Raw genomic sequence first — 26,261 nt, 5'->3', positions numbered from 1 at the left:
TCTTCACCGTGCGAATCAGGAGCACGTTGTGAAGCCTGTTTAAAGAAAGGAAAAAACTAATTGAAACTAAATTGTAAACAACATAAAGAATAAACCTTAAAAAAAAAAGAAGATATATATGCTTACACGATGACGGCCGCCATGACTCGCACGCCAAAGACCCTGGGAGCCACTGGGAGGACCTCCGGATTGAGCACCAGAATCCGAACTCTAGAAGAGAAAAAAACATAATTATGTGCTTGTATGTAGGCTTTTTATGTGTAGTGTGCCATGTGATATCTACAATGATCATTGTTTATGTGTTGTGTGATGTCTGCATTTATCAATTTGTATGTGTTGTGTTCTATCTGTAACTGTCTTGTGTTGCTATGTGTTGTGTGTAGTGTGTGGTTGTGGTACCACGATACATGAAAGAAACACACCAATTGTGATCCCGCTCCATGTCTTTCTCCACCCCTTCCCTCTTCTTCGGGGAGCACCTCTTGGGCTGTGGCAGCAGCACCTTCATCAGCTTCCTACAAAGATGAAACATGGCAAAATACATTAATATATACACATACATACACAAATACACACACACATACACACACATACACACACACATATACATACACAAAAGATAGCGAGAGAGAGAGAGAGCAAGAAAGCAAAACATATTTACCTCTGTGCGATGCCGACAGGAGGGAGGGCCAGAAGAAGACATGGCTGCTCTGGTACGGCTGGGCTCTGTGGCAGGAGAGCTGGCTGGGCTCTGTGGCAGGAGAGCTGGCTGGGCTCTGTGGCAGGTTATAGCTGGCTGGCCTCTGTGGCAGGTTATAGTTGGCTGGCCTCTGTTGCAGGGTTATAGCTGGCTGGCCTCTGTGGCAGGGTTATAGCTGGCTGCACTCTGTGGCAGGGTTATAGCTGGCTGGCCTCTGTGGCAGGAGAGCTGGCTGGGCTCTGTGGCAGGTTATAGCTCGCTGGCCTCTGTGGCAGGAGAGCTGTCTGGCCTCTGTGGCAGGAGAGCTGGCTGGCCTCTGTGGCAGGCTCCGCTCCAGGCTTGGCTGGCTGGCCTTTGTGGCAGGAGAACTGGCTGGGCTCTGTGGCAGGTTATAGCTGGCTGGCCTCTGTGGCAGGTTATAGCTGCCTGGGCTCTGTGGCAGGTTATAGCTGGCTGACCTCTGTGGTAGGTTATAGCTGGCTGGCCTCTGTGGCAGGTTATAGCTGGCTGGCCTCTGTGTCAGGTTTATAGCTTGCTGGGCTCTGTGGCAGGTTATCGCTGGCTGGCCTCTGTGGCAGGTTATAGCTGGCTGGCCTCTGTGGCAGGTTATAGCTGGCTGGCCTCTGTGGCAGGTTATAGCTGGCAGGCCTCTGTGGCAGGGGAGCTGGCTGTCCTCTGTGGCAGGCTCCGCTCCAGGCTTGGCTGGCTGGGCTCTGTGGCAGAAGAGCTGGCTGTCCTCTGTGGCAGGCTCCGCTCAAGGCTTGGCTGGCTGGGCTCTGTGGCAGGCTATAGCTGGCTCCGCTCTCTGGCTCCTTTTTTGTCCTAAGGCTACTTTCACACATCAGGCTTTTTGTTTCAGGCTAAATCCGGCTAATTTTTAAAAAAACGGATCCGACGTAAATTGCGAAAAACTGATGCGCCGGATCCGTTTTTTAGCTGTATTTGGTCTTCTTTAATGCGCATGGATTGTTTTTTTACTTCCTGGCACCGGGGAAAAGAGAGATAGAAAGAGAGAGAGATATGGACGTTTTCTCCGTCCGCTGGAAACGACTATTTGAATGGATCCAGCAAAAAACTGATAAAACGTCTGGCCATCAGGCACAATCTGGCGCTAATACAACTCTGCGGAAAAAAACGGATCCGGCATAAAAAAAAATGGATCCGTTTTTTCAAAAATTGCCAGATTGTGCCTGAAACAAAAAGCTTGATGTGTGAAAGTAGCATAATTTACACAAGGCAGGTGGCGGCTGTGTTATACAGCCAGCACCTGCCTATAACTTCAGCAATCAGAGCTAGCTCTTTGGCAGCAGCATTTTAGTGGCACAATATTGCCTGTCACCTCCCTACCTTCTGTAGTAGTATGCAGGTACTGAGTGTGTCACCACAGAACAGACAGACCAACAGTTGAGGGGTTTATTAACAGGAATCAGGTTCTCCTCGCAGGGAGGAAGTGGTAGAATATAACTAACAATAAAACAGTGCAAAAATATGAGAGTCAAACAGTGTAACAGAAGAAAGCAGGATTTCTTGAGAGAAAAACACTTATCAGTCTGATGAGAACTTGCTTGAAGGGTCGTCTTCTCCAACGTAGGCGCCGAGAAACAGCGGCACTTGTCGTCCCTTTGTTGTCCGTGGGCTGAGTAGTCTCTAGGAACCCGCTGCCTGGGGGTTCGGGAGTTAATGTGATATGAACAGGCTCTGAGTCTTCAACTTTTACAGCACAGCCTATCCCGGGAAAACGATGGTCAGTCTATTATTAAGCCTCTCACCAGGAATCAAGGGCTCTGCACTGATACCGTGGGTACCAGGGGGTCACAGTCTCTGCACGGGCCAATGTCTCTGCACGGGTCTCAAGGCACCCCTCTCCAGTCACAGCAGATTCCGCTTTCATGTACTCACAAGATGCAGTCTTTCTGGGCAATCTCCCTGTATTTGTCCTCTGACCGGGAGCTCTCCCTCTCTCCCGGAGCGCAGCTGCGCCCTGCTACCTTAGAGTCAGCACGCTCTGTGCACATCTCACTGACAATGAAGACAGAAGTGGCAGCCCCAACTCGATCTGTGATGTATGTATGCCCCCAGCCCTTCATGTGATGTCTATATGCCCACAGGCCCTTCCGTGATGTCTATAGGACCCCTGTCCATCCCATGATGTTTATTTGCCCCCAGCCCCTACTGTGATGTCTATTGGCCCCCAACCTATCCTGTGATGTATAAATGTCCCCAGAGTCTTCTGTTATGTATATACAGTACAGACCAAAAGTTTGGACACACCTTCTCATTTAAAGATTTTTCTGTATTTTCATGACTATGAAAATTGTACACATACTGTTAGTGAAAGGCATCAAAACTATGAATTAACACATGTGGAATTATATACTTATCAAAAAAGTATGAAACAACTGAAATTATGTCTTATATTCTAGGTTCTTCAAAGTAGCCACCTTTTGCTTTGATGACTGCTTTGCACACTCTTGACATTCTCTTGATGAGCTTCAAGAGGTAGTCACCGGGAATGGTTTTCACTTCACAGGTGTGCCCTGTCAGGTTTACTAAGTGGGATTTCTTGTCTTATAAATGGGGTTGGGACCATCAGTTGTGTTGTGCAGAAGTCTGGTGGATACACAGCTGATAGTCCTACTGAATAGACTGTTAGAATTTGTATTATGGCAAGAAAAAAGCAGCTAAGTAAAGAAAAACAAGTGGCCATCATTACTTTAAGAAATGAAGGTCAGTCAGTCTGAAAAATTGGGAAAATATTGAAAATGTCCCCAAGTGCAGTGGCAAAAACTATCAAGCGCTACAAAGAAACTGGCTCACATGAGGACCGCCCCAGGAAAGGAAGACCAAGAGTCACCTCTGCTTCTGAGGATAAGTTTATCTGAGTCACCAGCCTCAGAAATCGCAGGTTAACAGCAGTTCAGATTAGAGACCAGGTCAATGCCACTGTTGTGAATTCTGTTATCGAACTCCCTCGTGTGGTCATGAATGGTACTTCGGCGAGTTTTGTCCATGGACTCCCTCTGGTGGCTGTGAGTGGAGCTGCTGCTTCTGAGGTTCCTTCCACAGGTGACGTAGTTTATTCTTTGGCTGGCTGCTCTATTTAACTCCACTCAGATCGTTACTCCATGCCAGCTGTCAATGTTCTTGTACTGGTCCACTTCGCTCTTGGATCTTTCTGGTGACCTGTCTACTCCAGCAGAAGCTAAGTCCCTGCTAGTTAATTATTTGTTCATTGTTTCCTTGTCCAGCTTGCTATCATGATTTTGTCTTGTTAGCTGGAAGCTCTGGGATGCAGAGTGGCACCTCCGCACCGTGAGTTGGTGCGGAGGTCTTTTTGCACACTCTGCGTGGTCTTTTTGTAGTTTTTTGTGCTGATCGCAAAGATACCTTTCCTATCCTCAGTCTGTTTAGTAAGTCTGGCCTCCCTTTGCTGAAACCTGTTTCATTTCTGTGTTTGTGACTTTCATCTTAATTTACAGTCAATATATGTGGGGGGCTGCCTTTTCCTTTGGGGAATTTCTCTGAGGCAAGGTAGGCTTTATTTTCTGTCTCTAGAGCTAGTTAACTCTTAGGCTGTGAAGAGGCGTCTAGGCCGGGTTAGGTACGCTCCACGGCTATTTCTAGTTGTGTGATAGGATGAGGGGTTGCGGTCAGCAGCGCTCCCACTTCCCAGAGCTTGTCCTGTGTGAGTTTAACCATCAGGTCGTTCCGGGTGCTCCTAACCACCAGGTCCATAACAGTACAGCTGGCCCAAAGTATTAATGCATCTCAATAGAGGGATAAGAGAAGTTCTGAGACCATTTTTTTTCTCTGCAGTGTGTTTTGTCTTTCTTTTCCCCTTAACCTCTGGGTGGTTCAGGACACAGGTGTAGATATGGACATTCAAGGTCTGTCCTCTTGTGTGGATCATCTCACAGCAAGGGTACAAAACATTCAAGATTTTGTGGTTCAGAATCCGCTGTTAGAGCCTAGAATTCCAATTCCTGATTTGTTTTCTGGGGATAGATCTAAGTTCCTGAATTTCAAAAATAATTGTAAACTGTTTCTAGCTTTCAAACCCCGCTCCTCTAGTGACCCCGTTCAACGAGTAAAAATCATTATTTCTTTGTTGCGTGGTGACCCTCAAGACTGGGCATTTTCCCTTGCGCCAGGAGATCCTGCATTGCGTGATGTAGATGCGTTTTTTCTGGCGCTTGGATTGCTTTATGATGAACCAAATTCAGTGGATCAGGCAGAGAAAATCTTGCTGGCTTTGTGTCAGGGTCAGGATGAAGCGGAGGTGTATTGTCAGAAGTTTAGAAAGTAGTCTGTGCTTACTCAGTGGAATGAGTGTGCCCTGGCGGCAATTTTCAGAAAGGGTCTTTCTGAAGCCCTTAAGGATGTCATGGTGGGATTTCCCACGCCTGCTGGTCTGAATAAATCTATGTCTGTGTCCGGCTGGGGTTGTCAGGGGGTACATGGTGATGTTCCACTGCTGTCAATTTCGCCTTCCACTCCTTCTGAAGTCCCTGAGTTTTTGTCAGACTACCGGGATGTAATTGATGAGCCCAAATCCAGTGCCCTACCTCCTCATAGGGATTGCGATTGTGCTATTAATTTGATTCCTGGTAGTAAGTTTCCTAAGGGCCGACTGTTTAATTTATCTGTGCCAGAGCACGCCGCTATGCGGAGTTATATAACGGAATCCTTGGAGAAAGGTCATATTCGCCCGTCGTCATCACCGTTGGGAGCAGGGTTCTTTTTTGTGGCCAAGAAGGATGGTTCTTTGAGACCTTGTATTGATTACCGCCTTCTTAATAAGATCACAGTCAAATTTCAGTACCCTTTTCCGCTTTTGAGTACCTGGTTATGCCATTCGGGCTTTCTAATGCTCCATCTGTGTTTCAGTCCTTAATGCATGACATCTTCCGAGAATACCTGGATAGATTCATGATTGTATATTTGGATGACATTTTGGTCTTTTCGGATGATTGGGAGTCTCATGTGAAGCAGGTCAGAATGGTGTTCCAGGTCCTTCGTGCGAATTCCTTGTTTGTGAAGGGGTCAAAATGTCTCTTTGGAGTTCAGAAGGTTTCATTTTTGGGTTTCATTTTTTCCCCTTCTACTATCGAGATGGACCCTGTTAAAGTTCAGGCCATTTATGATTGGACTCAGCCGACATCTGTGAAGAGCCTGCAGAAGTTCCTGGGCTTTGCTAATTTTTACCGTCGCTTCATCGCTAATTTTTCTAGTGTTGCTAAACCGTTTACTGATTTGACCAAGAAAGGTGCTGATGTGGTCAATTGGTCCTATGCGGCTGTAGAGGCTTTTCAGGAGTTGAAGCGTCGTTTTTCTTCTGCCCCTGTGTTGTGCCAGCCAGATGTTTCGCTCCCGTTTCAGGTCGAGGTTGATGCTTCTGAGATTGGAGCAGGGGCGGTTTTGTCGCAAAGAAGTTCTGATGGCTCGGTGATGAAACCATGTGCCTTCTTTTCTAGAAAATTCTCGCCTGCTGAGCGCAATTATGATGTTGGCAATCGAGAATTGTTGGCCATGAAGTGGGCATTCGAGGAGTGGCGACATTGGCTTGAAGGAGCCAAGCATCGCGTGGTGGTCTTGACGGATCACAAGAATTTGACTTATCTCGAGTCTGCCAAACGGTTGAATCCTAGACAGGCTCGATGGTCGCTATTTTTCTCCCGTTTTGATTTTGTGGTTTCGTACCTTCCAGGCTCTAAGAATGTGAAGGCTGATGCCCTGTCAAGGAGTTTTGTGCCTGACTTTCTGGGTGTTCCTGAGCCGGCGGGTATTCTCAAAGAGGGGGTAATTTTGTCTGCCATCTCCCCTGATTTGCGGCGGGTGCTGCAGAAGTTTCAGGCTGATAGACCTGACCGTTGTCCAGCGGAGAAACTGTTTGTCCCTGATAGATGGACTAGTAGAGTTATCTCTGAGGTTCATTGTTCGGTGTTGGCTGGTCATCCTGGAATCTTTGGTACCAGAGATTTGGTGGCTAGATCCTTTTGGTGGCCTTCTTTGTCACGGGATGTGCGTTCTTTTGTGCAGTCCTGTGGGACTTGTGCTCGGGCTAAGCCCTGCTGTTCTCGTGCCAGTGGGTTGCTTTTGCCCTTGCCGGTCCCGAAGAGGCCCTGGACGCATATTTCCATGGATTTTATTTCAGATCTCCCCGTCTCTCAAAGGATGTCGGTCATTTGGGTGGTTTGTGATCGCTTCTCTAAGTCTAAATTGCCTTCCTCCTCTGATTTGGTGCCATTGTTTTTCCAGCATGTGTTTCGTTTGCATGGCATTCCGGAGAACATCGTCTCGGACAGAGGTTCCCAGTTTGTTTTGAGGTTTTGGCGGTCCTTTTGTGCTAAGATGGGCATTGATTTGTCTTTTTCTTCGGCTTTCCATCCTCAGACAAATGGCCAAACCGAACGAACTAATCAGACTTTGGAAACATATCTGAGATGCTTTGTTTCTGCTGATCAGGATGATTGGGTGTCCTTCTTGCCTTTGGCTGAGTTCGCCCTTAATAATCGGGCCAGCTCGGCTACTTTGGTTTTGCCTTTTTTCTGTAATTCTGGTTTCCATCCTCGTTTCTCTTCAGGGCAGGTTGAGCCTTCGGACTGTCCTGGTGTGGATACTGTGGTGGACAGGTTGCAGCAGATTTGGACTCATGTGGTGGACAATTTGACATTGTCCCAGGAGAAGGCTCAACGTTTCGCTAACCGCCGGCGCTGTGTTGCTCCCCGACTTCGTGTTGGGGATTTGGTTTGGTTGTCGTCTCGTTATGTTCCTATGAAGGTTTCCTCTCCTAAGTTTAAGCCTCGTTTCATTGGTCCGTATAAGATTTCTGAAGTTCTCAATCCTGTGTCATTTCGTTTGGCCCTTCCAGCTTCTTTTGCCATCCATAATGTGTCCCATAGGTCGTTATTGCGGAGATACGTGGCGCCTATGGTTCCCTCCGTTGATCCTCCTGCCCCGGTGTTGGTCGAGGGGGAGTTGGAGTATGTGGTGGAGAAGATTTTGGATTCTTGTTTTTCGAGACGGAAACTCCAGTACCTGGTCAAGTGGAAGGGTTATGGTCAGGAAGATAATTCCTGGGTTTTTGCCTCTGATGTTCATGCTGCCGATCTAGTTCGTGCCTTTCATTTGGCTCATCCTGATCGGCCTGGGGGCTCTGGTGAGGGTTCGGTGACCCCTCCTCAAGGGGGGGTACTGTTGTGAATTCTGTTATCGACCTCCCTCCTGTGGTCATGAATGGTACTTCGGCGAGTTCTGTCCATGGACTCCCTCTGGTGGCTGTGAGTGGAGCTGCTGCTTCTGAGGTTCCTTCCACAGGTGACGTAGTTTATTCTTTGGCTGGCTGCTCTATTTAACTCCACTCAGATCGTTACTCCATGCCAGCTATCAATGTTCTTGTACTGGTTCACTTCGCTCTTGGATCTTTCTGGTGACCTGTCTACTCCAGCAGAAGCTAAATCCCTGCTAGTTAATTATTTGTTCATTGTTTCCTTGTCCAGCTTGCTATCATGATTTTGTCTTGCTAGCTGGAAGCTCTGGGATGCAGAGTGGCACCTCCGCACCGTGAGTTGGTGCGGAGGTCTTTTTGCACACTCTGCGTGGTCTTTTTGTAGTTTTTTGTGCTGATCGCAAAGATACCTTTCCTATCCTCAGTCTGTTTAGTAAGTCTGGCCTCCCTTTGCTGAAACCTGTTTCATTTCTGTGTTTGTGACTTTCATCTTAATTCACAGTCAATATATGTGGGGGGCTGCCTTTTCCTTTGGGGAATTTCTCTGAGGCAAGGTAGGCTTTATTTTCTGTCTCTAGGGCTAGTTAGCTCTTACGCTGTGAAGAGGCGTCTAGGCCGGGTTAGGTACGCTCCACGGCTATTTCTAGTTGTGTGATAGGATTAGGGGTTGCGGTCAGCAGAGCTCCCACTTCCCAGAGCTTGTCCTGTGTGAGTTTAACCATCAGGTCATTCCGGGTGCTCCTAACCACCAGGTCCATAACATGCCACACAGAGTTCTAGCAGCAGACAACTGTTAAGAGGAGACTTTGTGCAGCAGGCCTTCATGGTAAAATAGCTGCTAGGAAACCACTGCTAAGGACAGGCAACAAGCAGAAGAGACTTGTTTGGGCTAAAGAACACAAGGAATGGACATTAGACCAGTGGAAATCGGTGCTTTGGTATAAGGAGTCCAAATTTGAGATCTTTGGTTCCAACCCCGTGTCTTTGTGCGACGCAGAAAAGGTGAACGGATGGACTCTACATGCCTGGTTCCCACCGTAAAGCATGGAGGAGGAGGTGTGATGGTGTGGGGGTGCTTTGCTGGTGACACTGTTGGGGATTTATTCAAAACTGAAGGCATACTGAACCAGCATGGCTACCACAGCATCTTGCAGCGGCATGCTATTCCATCCGGTTTGCGTTTAGTTGGCCCATCATTTATTTTTCAACAGGACAATGACCCCAAACACACCTCCCGGCTGTGTAAGGGCTATTTGACCAAGAAGGAGAGTGATGGGGTGCTATGCCAGATGACCTGGCCTCCACAGTCACCAGACCTGAACCCAATCGAGATGGTTTGGGGTGAGCTGGACCGCAGAGTGAAGGCGAAAGGGCCAACAAGTGCTAAGCATCTCTGGGAACTCCTTCAACATTGTTGGAAGACCATTCCCGGTGACTACCTCTTGAAGCTCATCAAGAGAATACCAAGAGTGTGCAAAGCAGTCATCAAAGCAAAAGGTTTTTACTTTGAAGAACCTAGAATATAAGACATAATTTCAGTTGTTTCACACTTTTATGTTAAGTATATAATTGCACATGTGTTAATTCATAGTTTTGATGACTTAAGTGTGAATGTACAATTTTCATAGTCATGAAAATACAGAAAAATCTTTAAATGAGAAAGTGTGTCCAAACTTTTGGTCTGTACCTGTGTCTCCTGTGATGTCTCCTGTGATGTATATTCCCCAGCATCTCCTGAGATGTGTAGGACCCAGGGCCGTATTTGCCACTAGGCACTTGAGGGCATGTGCCTAGGGCGGGGATAATGCAGGGGGGGCGGCACCTGAGCAAGTTTAAAAAATTTTTTTTTTTTTTTTTAAAGTCCGGGGGGTCCCCCTGCCCACCCACCTCAGTCCCAGCTGGTGCGGGGGGAGGGGGTCTCGGGCGCAAGGCCGCCATCAGAGCATTGCTGCCCTGACTACTGTATGGGGCAGAAATGGGTGCTGTACCTTTAAGCAGCAGCAGCCCAAGTGCATCATGTTCCTCCTGACGCCGGTCATGTGACAGGCTGCGCGCTCTTCTTACTGTAAGAGCACTGGAGCAGACTGCAGAGAAGCAGGTAATTTTTGTGGGAGAAGATACTGAAGTCGGCGGTGAGCAGGGAGAGGAGGCGGGCAGTGTGAGAGGACTCGGAGGAAGCTGCAGAGAGGAGTGAGGTGAGAGAGGAGACGGGAGTCTGCTGATGTGAGTGAGTGAGGAGAGGGGAGGCTGCTAAGGGGAGGGGATGAGAGGCTGGAAAGGAGATGAGAGGCAGGAGAGGAGAGGCTGGAAAGGAGAGGAGAGGCTGGTAAGGAGAGGAGAGGCTGGAAAGGAGATGAGAGGCAGGAGAGGAGAGGCTGGAAAGGAGATGAGAGGCTGGAAAGGAGAGGAGAGGCTGGAAAGGAGAGGAGAGGCTGGTAAGGAGAGGAGAGGCTGGTAAGGAGAGGAGAGGCAGGAGAGGAGAGGCTGGAAAGGAGATGAGAGGCAGGAGAGGAGAAGCTGGAAAGGAGAGGAGAGGCTGGTAAGGAGAGGAGAGGCTGGAAAGGAGATGAGAGGCAGGAGAGGAGAGGCTGGTAAGGAGAGGAGAGGCTGGAAAGGAGATGAGAGGCAGGAGAGGAGAGGCTGGAAAGGAGATGAGAGGCAGGAGAGGAGAGGCTGGAAAGGAGAGGAGAGGCTGGTAAGGAGAGGAGAGGCTGGAAAGGAGAAGAGAGGCAGGAGAGGAGAGGCTGGAAAGGAGATGAGAGGCAGGAGAGGAGAGGCTGGAAAGGAGAGGAGATGAGAGGCTGGTAAGGAGAGGAGAGGCTGGAAAGGAGATGAGAGGCAGGAGAGGAGAGGCTGGAAAGGAGATGAGAGGCTGGAAAGGAGAGGAGATGAGAGGCTGGTAAGGAGAGGAGAGGCTGGAAAGGAGAGGAGAGGCAGGAGAGGAGAGGCTGAAAAGGAGAGGAGAGGCTGGTAAGGAGAGGAGAGGCTGAAAAGGAGATGAGAGGCAGGAGAGGAGAGGCTGGAAAGGATAGGAGATGAGAGGCTGGTAAGGAGAGGAGAGGCTGGAAAGGAGAGGAGAGGCAGGAGAGGAGAGGCTGGAAAGGAGAGGAGAGGCTGGTAAGGAGAGGAGAGGCTGGAAAGGAGATGAGAGGCAGGAGAGGAGAGGCTGGAAAGGAGATGAGAGGCAGGAGAGGAGAGGCTGGAAAGGAGATGAGAGGCAGGAGAGGAGAGGCTGGAAAGGAGAGGAGAGGCTGGAAAGGAGAGGAGAGGCTGGTAAGGAGAGGAGAGGCAGGAGAGGAGAGGCTGGAAAGGAGATGAGAGGCAGGAGAGGAGAGGCTGGAAAGGAGAGGAGAGGCTGGAAAGGAGAGGAGATGAGAGGCTGGTAAGGAGAGGAGAGGCTGGAAAGGAGATGAGAGGCTGGAAAGGAGAGGAGATGAGAGGCTGGTAAGAAGAGGAGACGCTGGAAAGGAGATGAGAGGCAGGAGAGGAGAGGCTGGAAAGGAGAGGAGAGGCTGATAAGGAGAGGAGAGGCTGGAAAGGAGATGAGAGGCAGGAATGGAGAGGCTGGAAAGGAGAGGAGATGAGAGGCTGGTAAGGAGAGGAGAGGCAGGAGAGGAGAGGCTGAAAAGGAGAGGAGAGGCTGGAAAGGAGAGGAGAGGCTGGTAAGGAGAGGAGAGGCTGGAAAGGAGATGAGAGGCAGGAGAGGAGAGGCTGGAAAGGAGATGAGAGGCAGGAGAGGAGAGGCTGGAAAGGAGAGGAGAGGTTGGAAAGGAGAGGAGAGGCTGGTAAGGAGAGGAGAGGCTGGAAAGGAGAGGAGAGGCAGGAGAGGAGAGGCTGGAAAGGAGATGAGAGGCAGGAGAGGAGAGGCTGGAAAGGAGAGGAGAGGCTGGAAAGGAGAGGAGAGGCAGGAGAGGAGAGGCTGGAAAGGAGATGAGGGGCTGGAAAGGAGAGGAGATGAGAGGCTGGTAAGGAGAGGAGACGCTGGAAAGGAGATGAGAGGCAGGAGAGGAGAGGCTGGAAAGGAGAGGAGAGGCTGATAAGGAGAGGAGAGGCTGGAAAGGAGATGAGAGGCAGGAATGGAGAGGCTGGAAAGGAGAGGAGATGAGAGGCTGGTAAGGAGAGGAGAGGCAGGAGAGGAGAGGCTGAAAAGGAGAGGAGAGGCTGGAAAGGAGATGAGAGGCTGGTAAGGAGAGGAGAGGCTGGAAAGGAGATGAGAGGCAGGAGAGGAGAGGCTGGAAAGGAGATGAGAGGCTGGAAAGGAGAGGAGATGAGAGGCTGGTAAGGAGAGGAGACGCTGGAAAGGAGATGAGAGGCAGGAGAGGAGAGGCTGGAAAGGAGAGGAGAGGCTGATAAGGAGAGGAGAGGCTGGAAAGGAGATGAGAGGCAGGAATGGAGAGGCTGGAAAGGAGAGGAGATGAGAGGCTGGTAAGGAGAGGAGAGGCAGGAGAGGAGAGGCTGAAAAGGAGAGGAGAGGCTGGAAAGGAGATGAGAGGCTGGTAAGGAGAGGAGAGACTGGAAAGGAGATGAGAGGCAGGAGAGGAGGAGCTGGAGAGGAGAGGCTGGAAAGGAGAGGAGATGAGAGGCTGGTAAGGAGAGGAGAGGCTGGAAAGGAGATGAGAGGCAGGAGAGGAGAGGCTGGAAAGGAGAGGAGAGGCTGGAGAGGAGACGAGAGGCAGGAGAGGAGAGGCTGGAAAGGAGATGAGAGGCAGGAGAGGAGAGGCTGGAAAGGAGAGGAGAGGCTGGTAAGGAGAGGAGAGGCTGGAAAGGAGATGAGAGGCAGGAGAGGAGAGGCTGGTAAGGAGAGGAGAGGCTGGTAAGGAGAGGAGAGGCTGGAAAGGAGATGAGAGGCAGGAGAGGAGAGGCTGGAAAGGAGATGAGAGGCAGGAGAGGAGAGGCTGGAAAGGATAGGAGATGAGAGGCTGGTAAGGAGAGGAGAGGCTGGAAAGGAGAGGAGAGGCAGGAGAGGAGAGGCTGGAAAGGAGAGGAGAGGCTGGTAAGGAGAGGAGAGGCTGGAAAGGAGATGAGAGGCAGGAGAGGAGAGGCTGGAAAGGAGATGAGAGGCAGGAGAGGAGAGGCTGGAAAGGAGATGAGAGGCAGGAGAGGAGAGGCTGGAAAGGAGAGGAGAGGCTGGAAAGGAGAGGAGAGGCTGGTAAGGAGAGGAGAGGCAGGAGAGGAGAGGCTGGAAAGGAGATGAGAGGCAGGAGAGGAGAGGCTGGAAAGGAGAGGAGAGGCTGGAAAGGAGAGGAGATGAGAGGCTGGTAAGGAGAGGAGAGGCTGGAAAGGAGATGAGAGGCTGGAAAGGAGAGGAGATGAGAGGCTGGTAAAAAGAGGAGACGCTGGAAAGGAGATGAGAGGCAGGAGAGGAGAGGCTGGAAAGGAGAGGAGAGGCTGATAAGGAGAGGAGAGGCTGGAAAGGAGATGAGAGGCAGGAATGGAGAGGCTGGAAAGGAGAGGAGATGAGAGGCTGGTAAGGAGAGGAGAGGCAGGAGAGGAGAGGCTGAAAAAGAGAGGAGAGGCTGGAAAGGAGAGGAGAGGCTGGTAAGGAGAGGAGAGGCTGGAAAGGAGATGAGAGGCAGGAGAGGAGAGGCTGGAAAGGAGATGAGAGGCAGGAGAGGAGAGGCTGGAAAGGAGAGGAGAGGTTGGAAAGGAGAGGAGAGGCTGGTAAGGAGAGGAGAGGCTGGAAAGGAGAGGAGAGGCAGGAGAGGAGAGGCTGGAAAGGAGATGAGAGGCAGGAGAGGAGAGGCTGGAAAGGAGAGGAGAGGCTGGAAAGGAGAGGAGAGGCAGGAGAGGAGAGGCTGGAAAGGAGAGGAGATGAGAGGCTGGTAAGGAGAGGAGACGCTGGAAAGGAGATGAGAGGCAGGAGAGGAGAGGCTGGAAAGGAGAGGAGAGGCTGATAAGGAGAGGAGAGGCTGGAAAGGAGATGAGAGGCAGGAATGGAGAGGCTGGAAAGGAGAGGAGATGAGAGGCTGGTAAGGAGAGGAGAGGCAGGAGAGGAGAGGCTGAAAAGGAGAGGAGAGGCTGGAAAGGAGATGAGAGGCTGGTAAGGAGAGGAGAGGCTGGAAAGGAGATGAGAGGCAGGAGAGGAGAGGCTGGAAAGGAGATGAGAGGCTGGAAAGGAGAGGAGATGAGAGGCTGGTAAGGAGAGGAGACGCTGGAAAGGAGATGAGAGGCAGGAGAGGAGAGGCTGGAAAGGAGAGGAGAGGCTGATAAGGAGAGGAGAGGCTGGAAAGGAGATGAGATGCAGGAATGGAGAGGCTGGAAAGGAGAGGAGATGAGAGGCTGGTAAGGAGAGGAGAGGCAGGAGAGGAAAGGCTGAAAAGGAGAGGAGAGGCTGGAAAGGAGATGAGAGGCTGGTAAGGAGAGGAGAGACTGGAAAGGAGATGAGAGGCAGGAGAGGAGGAGCTGGAGAGGAGAGGCTGGAAAGGAGAGGAGATGAGAGGCTGGTAAGGAGAGGAGAGGCTGGAAAGGAGATGAGAGGCAGGAGAGGAGAGGCTGGAAAGGAGAGGAGAGGCTGGAGAGGAGACGAGAGGCTGGAAAGGAGATGAGAGGCAGGAGAGGAGAGGCTGGAAAGGAGAGGAGAGGCTGGTAAGGAGAGGAGAGGCTGGAAAGGAGATGAGAGGCAGGAGAGGAGAGGCTGGTAAGGAGAGGAGAGGCTGGAAAGGAGATGAGAGGCAGGAGAGGAGAGGCTGGAAAGGAGATGAGAGGCAGGAGAGGAGAGGCTGGAAAGGAGAGGAGAGGCAGGAGAGGAGAGGCTGGAAAGGAGAGGAGAGGCTGGTAAGGAGAGGAGAGGCTGGAAAGGAGAGGAGAGGCAGGAGAGGAGAGGCTGGAAAGGAGACGAGAGGCTGAAAGGAGAGGAGATGAGAGGCTGGTAAGGAGAGGAGATGAGAGGCTGGTAAGGAGATGAGAAGCAGGAGAGGAGGCTGGAAAGGAGATGAGAGGCTGGAAAGGAGAGGAGATGAGAGGCTGGTAAGGAGAGGAAATGAGAGGCAGGAGAGGAGAGGCTGGAAAGGAGAGGAGAGGCTGGAGAGGAGAGGCTGGAAAGGAGAGGAGAGGCTGGAGAGGAGAGGAGATGAGAGGCTGGTAAGGAGAGGAGATGAGAGGCTGGTAAGGAGAGGAGATGAGAGGCTGGTAAGGAGAGGAGAGGCTGGAAAGGAGAGGCTGGAAAGGAGAGGAGATGAGAGGCTGGAGAGGAGAAGCTGGAAAGGAGAGGAGAGGCTGGAGAGGAGAGGCTGGAAAGGAGAGGATAGGCTGGAAAGGAGAGGAGAGGCTGGAAAGGAGAGGAGAGGCTGGAGAGGAGAGGCTGCAGAGGAGAGGCTGGAAAGGAGAGGAGAGGCTGGAAAGGAGAGGAGAGGCAGGAGAGGAGAGGCTGGTAAGGAGAGGAGAGGCTGGAAAGGAGATGAGAGGCAGGAGAGGAGAGGCTGGAAAGGAGATGAGAGGCAGGAGAGGAGAGGCTGGAAAGGAGAGAGGCTGGAAAGGAGAGGAGAGGCAGGAGAGGAGAGGCTGGAAAGGAGAGGAGAGGCTGGAAAGGAGAGGAGAGGCAGGAGAGGAGAGGCTGGAAAGGAGACGAGAGGCTGAAAGGAGAGGAGATGAGAGGCTGGTAAGGAGAGGAGATGAGAGGCTGGTAAGGAGATGAGAGGCAGGAGAGGAGAGGCTGGAAAGGAGATGAGAGGCTGGAAAGGAGAGGAGAGGCTGGTAAGGAGAGGAAATGAGAGGCAGGAGAGGAGAGGCTGGAAAGGAGAGGAGAGGCTGGAGAGGAGAGGCTGGAAAGGAGAGGAGAGGCTGGAGAGGAGATGAGAGGCTGGTAAGGAGAGGAGATGTGAGGCTGGTAAGGAGAGGAGATGAGAGGCTGGAAAGGAGAGGAGATGAGAGGCTGGAAAGGAGAGGCTGGAAAGGAGAGGAGATGAGAGGCTGGAGAGGAGAAGCTGGAAAGGAGAAGAGAGGCTGGAGAGGAGAGGCTGGAAAGGAGAGGAGAGGCTGGAAAGGAGAGGAGAGGCTGGAGAGGAGAGGCTGGAGAGGAGAGGCTGGAAAGGAGAGGAGAGGCTGGAAAGGAGATGAGAGGCAGGAGAGGAGAGGCTGGAAAGGAGATGAGAGGCAGGAGAGGAGAGGCTGGAAAGGAGAGGAGAGGTTGGAGAGGAGAGGCTGGTAAGGAGAGGAGAGGCTGGAAAGGAGAGGAGAGGCAGGAGAGGAGAGGCTGGAAAGGAGATGAGAGGCAGGAGAGGAGAGGCTGGAAAGGAGAGGAGAGGCTGGAAAGGAGAGGAGATGAGAGGCTGGTAAGGAGAGGAGAGGCTGGAAAGGAGATGAGAGGCAGGAGAGGAGAGGCTGGAAAGGAGAGGAGAGGCTGGAAAGGAGAGGAGATGAGAGGCTGGTAAGGAGAGGAGACGCTGGAAAGGAGATGAGAGGCAGGAGAGGAGAGGCTGGAAAGGAGAGGAGAGGCTGGTAAGGAGAGGAGAGGCTGGAAAGGAGATGAGAGGCAGGAATGGAGAGGCTGGAAAGGAGAGATGAGAGGCTGGTAAGGAGAGGAGAGGCTGGAAAGGAGAGAAGGCAGGAGAGGAGAGGCTGGAGAGGAGATGAGAGGCTGGTAAGGAGAGGAGAGGCTGGAAAGGAGATGAGAGGCAGGAGAGGAGAGGCTGGAAAGGAGAGGAGATGAGAGGCTGGTAAGGAGAGGAGATGAGAGGCTGGTAAGGAGAGGAGAGACTGGAAAGGAGATGAGAGGCAGGAGAGGAGGAGCTGGAGAGGAGAGGCTGGAAAGGAGAGGAGATGAGAGGCTGGTAAGGAGAGGAGAGGCTGGAAAGGAGATGAGAGGCAGGAGAGGAGAGGCTGGAAAGGAGAGGAGAGGCTGGAGAGGAGATGAGAGGCAGGAGAGGAGAGGCTGGAAAGGAGATGAGAGGCAGGAGAGGAGAGGCTGGAAAGGAGAGGAGAGGCTGGTAAGGAGAGGAGAGGCTGGAAAGGAGATGAGAGGCAGGAGAGGAGAGGCTGGTAAGGAGAGGAGAGGCTGGAAAGGAGATGAGAGGCAGGAGAGGAGAGGCTGGAAAGGAGATGAGAGGCAGGATAGGAGAGGCTGGAAAGGAGAGGAGAGGCAGGAGAGGAGAGGCTGGAAAGGAGAGGAGAGGCTGGTAAGGAGAGGAGAGGCTTGAAAGGAGAGGAGAGGCAGGAGAGGAGAGGCTGGAAAGGAGACGAGAGGCTGAAAGGAGAGGAGATGAGAGGCTGGTAAGGAGAGGAGATGAGAGGCTGGTAAGGAGATGAGAGGCAGGAGAGGAGAGGCTGGAAAGGAGATGAGAGGCTGGAAAGGAGAGGAGATGAGAGGCTGGTAAGGAGAGGAAATGAGAGGCAGGAGAGGAGAGGCTGGAAAGGAGAGGAGAGGCTGGAGAGGAGAGGCTGGAAAGGAGAGGAGAGGCTGGAGAGGAGAGGAGATGAGAGGCTGGTAAGGAGAGGAGATGAGAGGCTGGTAAGGAGAGGAGATGAGAGGCTGGTAAGGAGAGGAGAGGCTGGAAAGGAGAGGCTGGAAAGGAGAGGAGATGAGAGGCTGGAGAGGAGAAGCTGGAAAGGAGAGGAGAGGCTGGAGAGGAGAGGCTGGAAAGGAGAGGATAGGCTGGAAAGGAGAGGAGAGGCTGGAAAGGAGAGGAGAGGCTGGAGAGGAGAGGCTGCAGAGGAGAGGCTGGAAAGAAGAGGAGAGGCTGGAAAGGAGAGGAGAGGCAGGAGAGGAGAGGCTGGTAAGGAGAGGAGAGGCTGGAAAGGAGATGAGAGGCAGGAGAGGAGAGGCTGGAAAGGAGAGGAGAGGCAGGAGAGGAGAGGCTGGAAAGGAGAGGAGAGGCTGGAAAGGAGAGGAGAGGCAGGAGAGGAGAGGCTGGAAAGGAGAGGAGAGGCTGGTAAGGAGAGGAGAGGCTGGAAAGGAGAGGAGAGGCAGGAGAGGAGAGGCTGGAAAGGAGACGAGAGGCTGAAAGGAGAGATGAGAGGCTGGTAAGGAGAGGAGATGAGAGGCTGGTAAGGAGATGAGAGGCAGGAGAGGAGAGGCTGGAAAGGAGATGAGAGGCTGGAAAGGAGAGGAGATGAGAGGCTGGTAAGGAGAGGAAATGAGAGGCAGGAGAGGAGAGGCTGGAAAGGAGAGGAGAGGCTGGAGAGGAGAGGCTGGAGAGGAGAGGAGAGGCTGGAGAGGAGAGGAGATGAGAGGCTGGTAAGGAGAGGAGATGTGAGGCTGGTAAGGAGAGGAGATGAGAGGCTGGAAAGGAGAGGAGATGAGAGGCTGGAAAGGAGAGGCTGGAAAGGAGAGGAGATGAGAGGCTGGAGAGGAGAAGCTGGAAAGGAGAGGAGAGGCTGGAAAGGAGAGGCTGGAAAGGAGAGGCTGGAATGGAGAGGAGATGAGAGGCTGGTGAGGGGAGGCTGCTGAGGAGAGGAGATGAGAGGCTGGTGAGGAGAGGACATGAGAGGCTGGTGAGGGGAGGCTGCTGAGGAGAGGACATGAGAGGCTGGTGAGGGGAGGCTGCTGAGGAGAGGACATGAGAGGCTGGTGAGGGGAGGCTGCTCAGGAGAGGACATGGGAGGCTGCTGAGGAGAGGCGATGAGAGGCTGGTGAGGGGAGGCTGCTGAGGAGAGGAGATGAGAGGCTGGTGAGGGGAGGCTGCTGAGGAGAGGAGAGGGGAGGCTGGTGATGGGAGGATGTGAGAGGCTGGTGAGGAGAGGGGAGGCTGCTGAGGAGAGGAGATGAGAGGCTGGTCTCATGCTGTATATGGGGAGGTTGTGTGGGGCTCATGCTGTATTTAAGGGGCTGTGGGGGGTTTAAAGATATATAGGGGGTGTCAGCATACTTAGTTCTGCTCAATATTAAGTGATACAATTAATATTAATTAATATTGAGTAGAATTATTTTCATGCTATTGGTTCGGCCTCCACAACAGTCATGGTCTTTCATCTGGCCCCTCGGGAAAATAAATTGCCCACCCCTGATCTAGAGACATGGAGTGAGAAGCCCACAGATTAGTCCGTTCTCTCACTAAATTACCCATCCAGCAATTCAAACTATTCTCTCTGAAACGTCCCAGCATTGCAGAGATAAACTTCCCTGTTTGCAGTCTGAGTGATGCTGCCCGTGGTTTTGGTAGTATGAATCGACTGACAGGTTCCCCTTAAAAACCTGTCAGCCAAACCTTGCAACCGTGGCAGAATCAACTGACCATGTACTGTGTATGAGATCCACCAGATTCTCGCATGACAACTAATGGAAAGGTTTGCTAAGGCTCCTTTCACATCAGCGATTTTCTCAGTTCGCGGCAGATACTGCAGTTTTTCCGCCTCTGTCGTGTAACATATCACTTATGGGCCGGCAACTCTGCGTTCGGCCTCATTCATTCCCTATGGGACTTGCGGACATGTGCAGCACTTGAGGTGAGACAAAAAAAAAACACTGCTAGCAGCATTTTTTTCCTGTTGCTGCAAGTACCGCATTTGCCGGATCGCAGCAAAACCGCAAGTGCCGCAAGTCCCATATGGAATGAATGAGACCAAACACAGTGTTGCCATAAGTGATCCATTACGGATGCGGAAAAACTGCCGGATCTGCCGCAAATGTCAAAAATCGCTGATGTGAAAGTAGCCGAAGTCTCTGCCGATAGTGTCTGCATTAGTCATACTCACCAATGGGGGAGGCAGCACGAAAAGTGCCTAGGGCAGCAGAAACTCTAAATACGGCCCTGGTAGGACCCCAGCATTTCCATTTCTTTTCAAAATTCATCACAAAGACTTGATGAATAACATTAACTGTAACACCTAAAGGCCCCGTCACACATAGCGAGATCGCTAGCGAGATCGCTGCTGAGTCACAAGTTTTGTGACGCAACAGCGATCTCAGTAGCGATCTCGCTATGTGTGACACGTAGCAGCGATCAGGCCCCTGCTGTGAGATCGCTGCTCGTGTCGGAATGGCCTGGGCCATTTTTTGATCGTTGAGGTCCCGCTGACATCGCTGAATCGGCGTGTGTGACGCCGATTCAGCGATGTCTTCGCTGGTAACCAGGGTAAACATCGGGTTACTAAGCGCAGGGCCGCGCTTAGTAACCCGATGTTTACCCTGGTTACCATCGTTAAATTAAAAAAAACAAACGCTACATACTTACCTACCGCTGTCTGTCCCCGGCGCTCTGCTTCTCTGGTCTGGCTGTGAGCGGCGGGCAGCCGGAAAGCAGAGCGGTGACATCACTGCTCTGCTTTCCGGCCGCTGTGCTCACAGCCAGAGCAGAGAAGCAGAGCGCCGGGGACAGAAAGCGGTAGGTAAGTATGTAACGTTTGGTTTTTTACTTTAACGATGGTAACCAGGGTAAACATCGGGTTACTAAGCGCAGCCCTGCGCTTAGTAACCCGATGTTTACCCTGGTTACCGGGGACCTCGGGATCGTTGGTCGCTGGAGAGCTGTCTGTGTGACAGCTCTCCAGCGACCAAACAGCGACACTGCAGCGATCCGGATCGTTGTCGGTATCGCTGCAGCGTCGCTAAAGTGTGACGGTACCTTAACATCACACATCCCACAAAGGAGAAGAAGCTCCAGCCATCACATTAGGTGTGAATTAATTGTTTGACCAAATATAGCAGGATAAATTTCGAATAGATATTTTTCTACAGCCCGCGAATGATGGTATAAATATCCACATGGACTAAAAATGACAGTGTAAAGTAAGACAAAAAAAAGTTAAAAAATTGTAACAACAATTTTTAAAAAAGAAAAATTCAAATCACTACTTTTCCAGTTTAAAAAACAAAATGAAAAAAAAAAAAAAAAAGATTAATTGATATTGCCAATTCCATTAAAGTCCTATATATGACAATCTAATATATAATTGCCTAGAATACTACTTCCTGCAATTTGTGCCAACTTCCGTGGCTTTGTCCGGAGCTAATGTCCGGAGCTAATGTCCGGAGCTAATGTCCGGAGATTAATTGCCTAGAATACTACTTCCTGCAATTTGTGCCAACTTCCGTGGCTTTGTCCGGAGCTAATGTCCGGAGCTAATGTCCGGAGCTAATGTCCGGAGCTAATGTCCGGAGCTAATGTCCGGAGCTAATGTCCGGAGATAAGTGACGTCAACAGTGTCCAGTGTCTGATTGGTTGCCGCCTGCTGCGAGCGACCAATCAGAAACGTGCCGTACTGTGACACACTCCGCCCGCCATTTTGGTGTGATTTTTGAATTTTTACCTCACAGCAAGTTTCTACTGCGTGGAGGCGGGCCCAGTGACGTTGCTCTTCAAGCTCCTGCCGAATTTCGTCAAAAAAATGATAATACCATTTACCAAAACTATATATATTTAGTTGTGAAGTGGTTCAGTGACATTTTCACACCAATTTTGAACTTTTGTTTGGTGTTTTCTCCACATACTGCCTATTATTTTTGTTCTTTCTTACTATTATTTATTAATTGTATTATTCTTACATTTGAATAAATAAAGTATATATGGATTCTAGACTCCCGATTCTTTAGAATCGGGCTGCCATGTAGTATAAAATAAACTTATAAGTTAAGAAAAATTAAATTGTCTTTTTCCAGCAGCCTCATATGGAATGACTGAAGCCCTGGTTGAGCATGCGCAACACTGCTCCATTCTAGCGCAGTTAAAAGTGCTCCATAGGGAATAAAAATGCCCCATTTATTGATCAGACCCCACCAATCAATAATTATTATCATCATTTTTGTAGATAGATGATAACTTGTTTTCACCAAAGAACTTATTTTGCTATGAGCCCATCATCAGGAAATAGCACCCTTTTGGGCGCAGCGTATTTTCGATGTGTCCAAAACTGCTGCGTTCTAAAATCTAATCACGCAGGTAAATCCGCAGGTGTTCATTGAACCATGTGGATTTACCGCATCTAATGAATGGCTATGATTGAAACTACACAGTGACTCCGCTGCAAATAATTGACATGCTGCAGCTCATAAACCTGCACTGGGGGCAAGTTTACACAGTGTTAAAAAGAAGCACAGTAGGCATGGGATTTCTATAAATCTCATCTACTCTGCTTCTAATGTAGAACGCAGTGCCAGTGAGCTGCGTCCAAAACACTGATCTTCCTGATCGTGGGCACATACACTTTAGGATCTTTTTAAAACAGAAAATCATTACATAACTTATATCTATTAAGACAATAATAGGTGAGAACAACTTGTAATACTTGCACTGGGTGAAATAAGTAATGAATATGTCACCAATAGGGATGAGCAAACCCACGGAAGTTCGGGTTTCCAGTACCCGACCCGAACTTTATTCCAAAGTCCAGGTCAGGTACAAGAACTCCATATAGTTCTGATTACACAGTGAGTACAACTGTATTTGTTATTTTTAAATAAAAATGGAAAAGTATGCTTTGTTTTATTTCAAATAAAAGACTTTATTCTGGCTGTGTTATAAATTTACATATAACTATAGGATTAGTAATGGATAGGTGTCTTATTGACACCTCTCCATTACTAAGCTGTGGGCGTGGGCTTGATGTCACCGGAAAATACAAAGGTGACATCAACCCCACATATATGAACCCCATTTCCCACCGATACAGGGAAAGTGGGAAGAGCAGGGCAAAGTGCCAGAATTGGCACATCTAATACATGCGCCTTTTTTGGGTGGCTGTGGGCTGCTATTTTTAGGCTGAGGGGTCAATATCAATGGCCCATTACCAGCCTGAGAATACCAGCCTCCAACTGGCTGCTTTAGTAAGCCTGGTTGTCAAAAAGACGGGGAACCAACGCCGTTTTTTTCTTAATTATTTATTTACAGAGCAGGAGCTGGCTGATGAATACTCCCATCAGCCGCTCCTGCTCTCACTGTTATTAGCGGCAACAGGCGTCGGCTGATGGGAGCAGTTGCCCCATCAGCTGACACAAGTGACCAGAAGTAAACTTTATACCTCCGATCACAGATGCTCATGCCGTTTTTTGACAGCGCGAGAATCGCAGCTCTCTGACCGGCGGTGATGATTTTACTGCCAATTAGAAGCAGTGTTTGCTGCGCTGTCATGCACTTGACAGCATAACAAACACTGGATGTTCGGGCCCCCCCATTCACGTGAATGGGGTCCAGATTCGGGTCCGGGTACTGCTCTGGTAACTATTCGCCCGAACCCTCAGGACCCAAACATCCAGGGGTCTGCCCATCTCTACACGCAACTAGTTTCTCCATACAGGATCATGAAGCCGTCATTACCAATGAAGGCTTCTGTAAAAAGTATTAAATAGATTTCACTAAGCATGTTCAGTACTTTTTTCCAGCGTCATTTCTCATTATTCCACATTACTTAATTCATGGACATCTATGGTTTGATTTCTTTGCCAGTGTAGATTGGCTGGACATCTTTTGAGAATTTCATATTAATAGCACCTTTAGAAATATATTTAATTAGAAAATTGGTGAAGTGTTCAGTACTCATTTCACCCGCTGTATATATATTTTACTATTACATCCGCCACATAAATAGAGCAATGATCCTGTACTTGTCATCTTTCTGGGTGTTGATGAGAGTGAAAATGACATTCATGTATAAATGTTGCCCTCTAGTGGCCTTACAGGAATACTGACAGGTCTCCATTCCTCACCATATTTCCATGAGAGCGCAGGCAGCCTTCCTTCTAATGCTTACTAACGGGTGGCTGAGCTTTTCCTTGAGGACCATCACAGCTCCTGCCCCAAGAGCCTGGGAAGCGTCTGCTTGTAAGCAGAAATGTAATGTTTCCAAGATGACCTCCTGTATTTCATCCAGCTCGGATTCCAACTTCCTCACCAGCTGTGAGACTAGGCCTGCGTCAACCAGAGCGGCTGCACCTGCAATACAAGCATGACACAATAAGTGACGTGGCAATAACCATATTGGGCACATACGTTTTTTTTGTAAACCTGGCAGCTTAAAGTGTGCCCGCTTTAACTGTATGGATATACTGTATATTAATTTAACCGGAGCTCCTGCAACCCTCAACCTACTGTCTCCTTCCCCATAATCCTGTAGAATGTAAGCCCGCAAGGGCAGGGTCCTTGCCCCTCTGTATCAGTCCGTCATTGTTAGTTTGTTTACTGTATGTGATATTTGTAACTTGTATGTAACCCCTTCTCATGTACAGCACCATGGAATCAATGGTGCTATATAAATAAATAAATAATAATAATAATAATAATAATAATAACTTCACTATACACAATTAAATACACACTGACTAGCACAGTGAGAATATCAGCACAGCTCCGCTGTTCTAATCAGGGCAGACATCCCTATGACAGATATACTTGTCTGTGATATTAACACTCTCATGTCCAGAGCCCACAGCATAGAGGGAACAGCCATTGTCACTGCACAATGTCATAATTGTACTATATCATCGGCAACCCAAAATCAGACATGTGCGGTCAACAACTCACCCAGCCATCAGTTGGTCGGTGTCACCATAAACAATAGACCGTCGGCCAATGCTGTTGATATCAGTGGGTTTGGCTAACTTTAGACTGAACTGTATGGATGGATACTTTACAGGGGCTGTACAGTGTTAAGCTATGAATCTACAGGCACTGTATGCGATTTGCAAACTACCGCTCACATTCCTACTAAACTGTTTCCGGACCTTCCTCGATACACTTGCATTGAGCGAGGCAATGCCTATCTAGTAGGCAAGTGGCCGCATATATGCAAATCACTTACTTGCTGTCATGTTCCCACTGCACCCAACACCACAGAATGTTCACAGTTTGAAGGATTTATAAGTGTGCAGTCACATTGACTGACTGCAGACTTGTAGCTTAAGACCGGACAACCCCTTTAAGTCCATGACTTCTAGAATGTTAGAACAACTCTCTTACCTCCTGTCATGATTCTACTATTCACTGTCTACTGGACACAGTGAGTGACAGATCAGTCACCCTATAGAATCAGGGTCGTGCTGCGCTGTCAGTATTGTGAGTGACAACTCAGCTGTCCAATCTGGGGCAGAGGCGTGATGAGCTGTCAGTATTTTGAGTGACAGTCTAACCACCAATCAGGGTAGGCGTGTGCTGGGTGATTCCCTGGCTATTTAGCTGGCAGTCAGTGCCTGATTATTGCCTGTTGTAGCGTTCGCTCAGCGGTGTGTGCCTTGTTTTCCAGTGCTCCGTTTCTCATCTTTAACAGCCCAACCTTGGACCTTGTCTTTGACCACCTGTTTGCCTAGCCCCTTTGTCTTGATCCCTCACTTTTCATACAAGCTCTCTTGGTATCTGACCCCGGACATCTTGATTACCCTTTCTCACGGTTTGTTTGTGATTAGCCATGGTTTTTTTAATGGATTTAGGGTATTCTGAGGATGCTGAATTCAAAAAATCCCATTATTTTTGCTGAAATGTTCAAGATTTTTATATAATTCCTATATGAATATAATGCATTCCTCCAATGTGACTTGTGTGTGTTAACAAATGCAATATCTTTTGGTCTGTCTTTTGACTCTTTAACATTGTTTTAAGTAATGAAATATTCCATATAATTATTTTGCATTTCAATTTGTAATCTTACACAGCTATAAAAGTGGCTTTTTGAAACCAGAATTTTACTGTAATTAATTAACTATTAAATATCTAAGAAACTAGAGCCAATCTGGCAAAACCGAAGTCATATTCTTAATCAGCACCATATACTTAACCCCTGTACCCCTGAAGGTGGTTTGCACGTTAATGACCAAGCCAATTTTAAGTATTCTGAACACTGTCACATTAAGTGGTTCTAACTCTGGAACAGTTCAACGGATCCCGGTGATTCTGACATTGTATTCTTGTGACATATTGTACTTCATGATAGTGGTAACATTTCTTCAATATGACTTGCGCTTAATTGTGAAAAAAAATGGAAATGTGGTGAAAATTTCTCAATATTTAAACTTTGAATTTTCATGCCCTTAAATCACAGATATGTAGGGCAGCACGGTGGCTCAGTGGTTAGCACTGCAGCCTTGCAGCGCTGGAGTCCTGGGTTCAAACCCCACCAAGGACAACATCTGCAAAGAGTTTGTATGTTCTCTCCGTGTTTGCGTGGGTTTCCTCCCACATTCCAAAGACATACTGATATGGAATTTAGATTGTGAGCCCCATCGGCGACAGCGATGATAATGTATGCAAACTGTAAAGCGCTGCGGAATATGTTAGCGCTATATAAAAAAAAAAGAAAGAAAGATATGTCACACAAAATAGTTAACAAATAACATTTCCCACATGTCTACTTTACATCAGAACAATTTTGGAAACATGTTTCCAAACATTTTTCTTTGTTAGGAAGTTATAAGGGTTAAAAGTTGACCAGCAATTTTCCATTTTTCCAACAAAATTTACAAAACCATTTTTTGTA

At 49.4% G+C, this 26,261-nt stretch overlaps 1 protein-coding gene across 1 annotated transcript in view; it reads right to left on the bottom strand.

Moving 5' to 3' along the window:
• RSPH14 (radial spoke head 14 homolog) overlaps positions 1 to 26,261 on the bottom strand; it is a 416,596-nt gene that overhangs the window by 48,835 nt on the left and 341,500 nt on the right. The window contains exon 5 of the mRNA XM_069757622.1: positions 23,503 to 23,728. Within this exon, the coding sequence (XP_069613723.1) occupies positions 23,503 to 23,728 (226 nt within the window). The remainder of the gene's footprint in view (positions 1 to 23,502; positions 23,729 to 26,261) is intronic.

The sequence above is a fragment of the Ranitomeya imitator genome, chromosome 1, assembly GCF_032444005.1.
Source record: "Ranitomeya imitator isolate aRanImi1 chromosome 1, aRanImi1.pri, whole genome shotgun sequence".
In the NCBI taxonomy this organism is placed as follows: Eukaryota; Metazoa; Chordata; class Amphibia; order Anura; family Dendrobatidae; genus Ranitomeya; species Ranitomeya imitator.
Note: the sequence above shows the minus strand (reverse complement) of the source record. Positions and strands in the feature narration are given on the sequence as shown.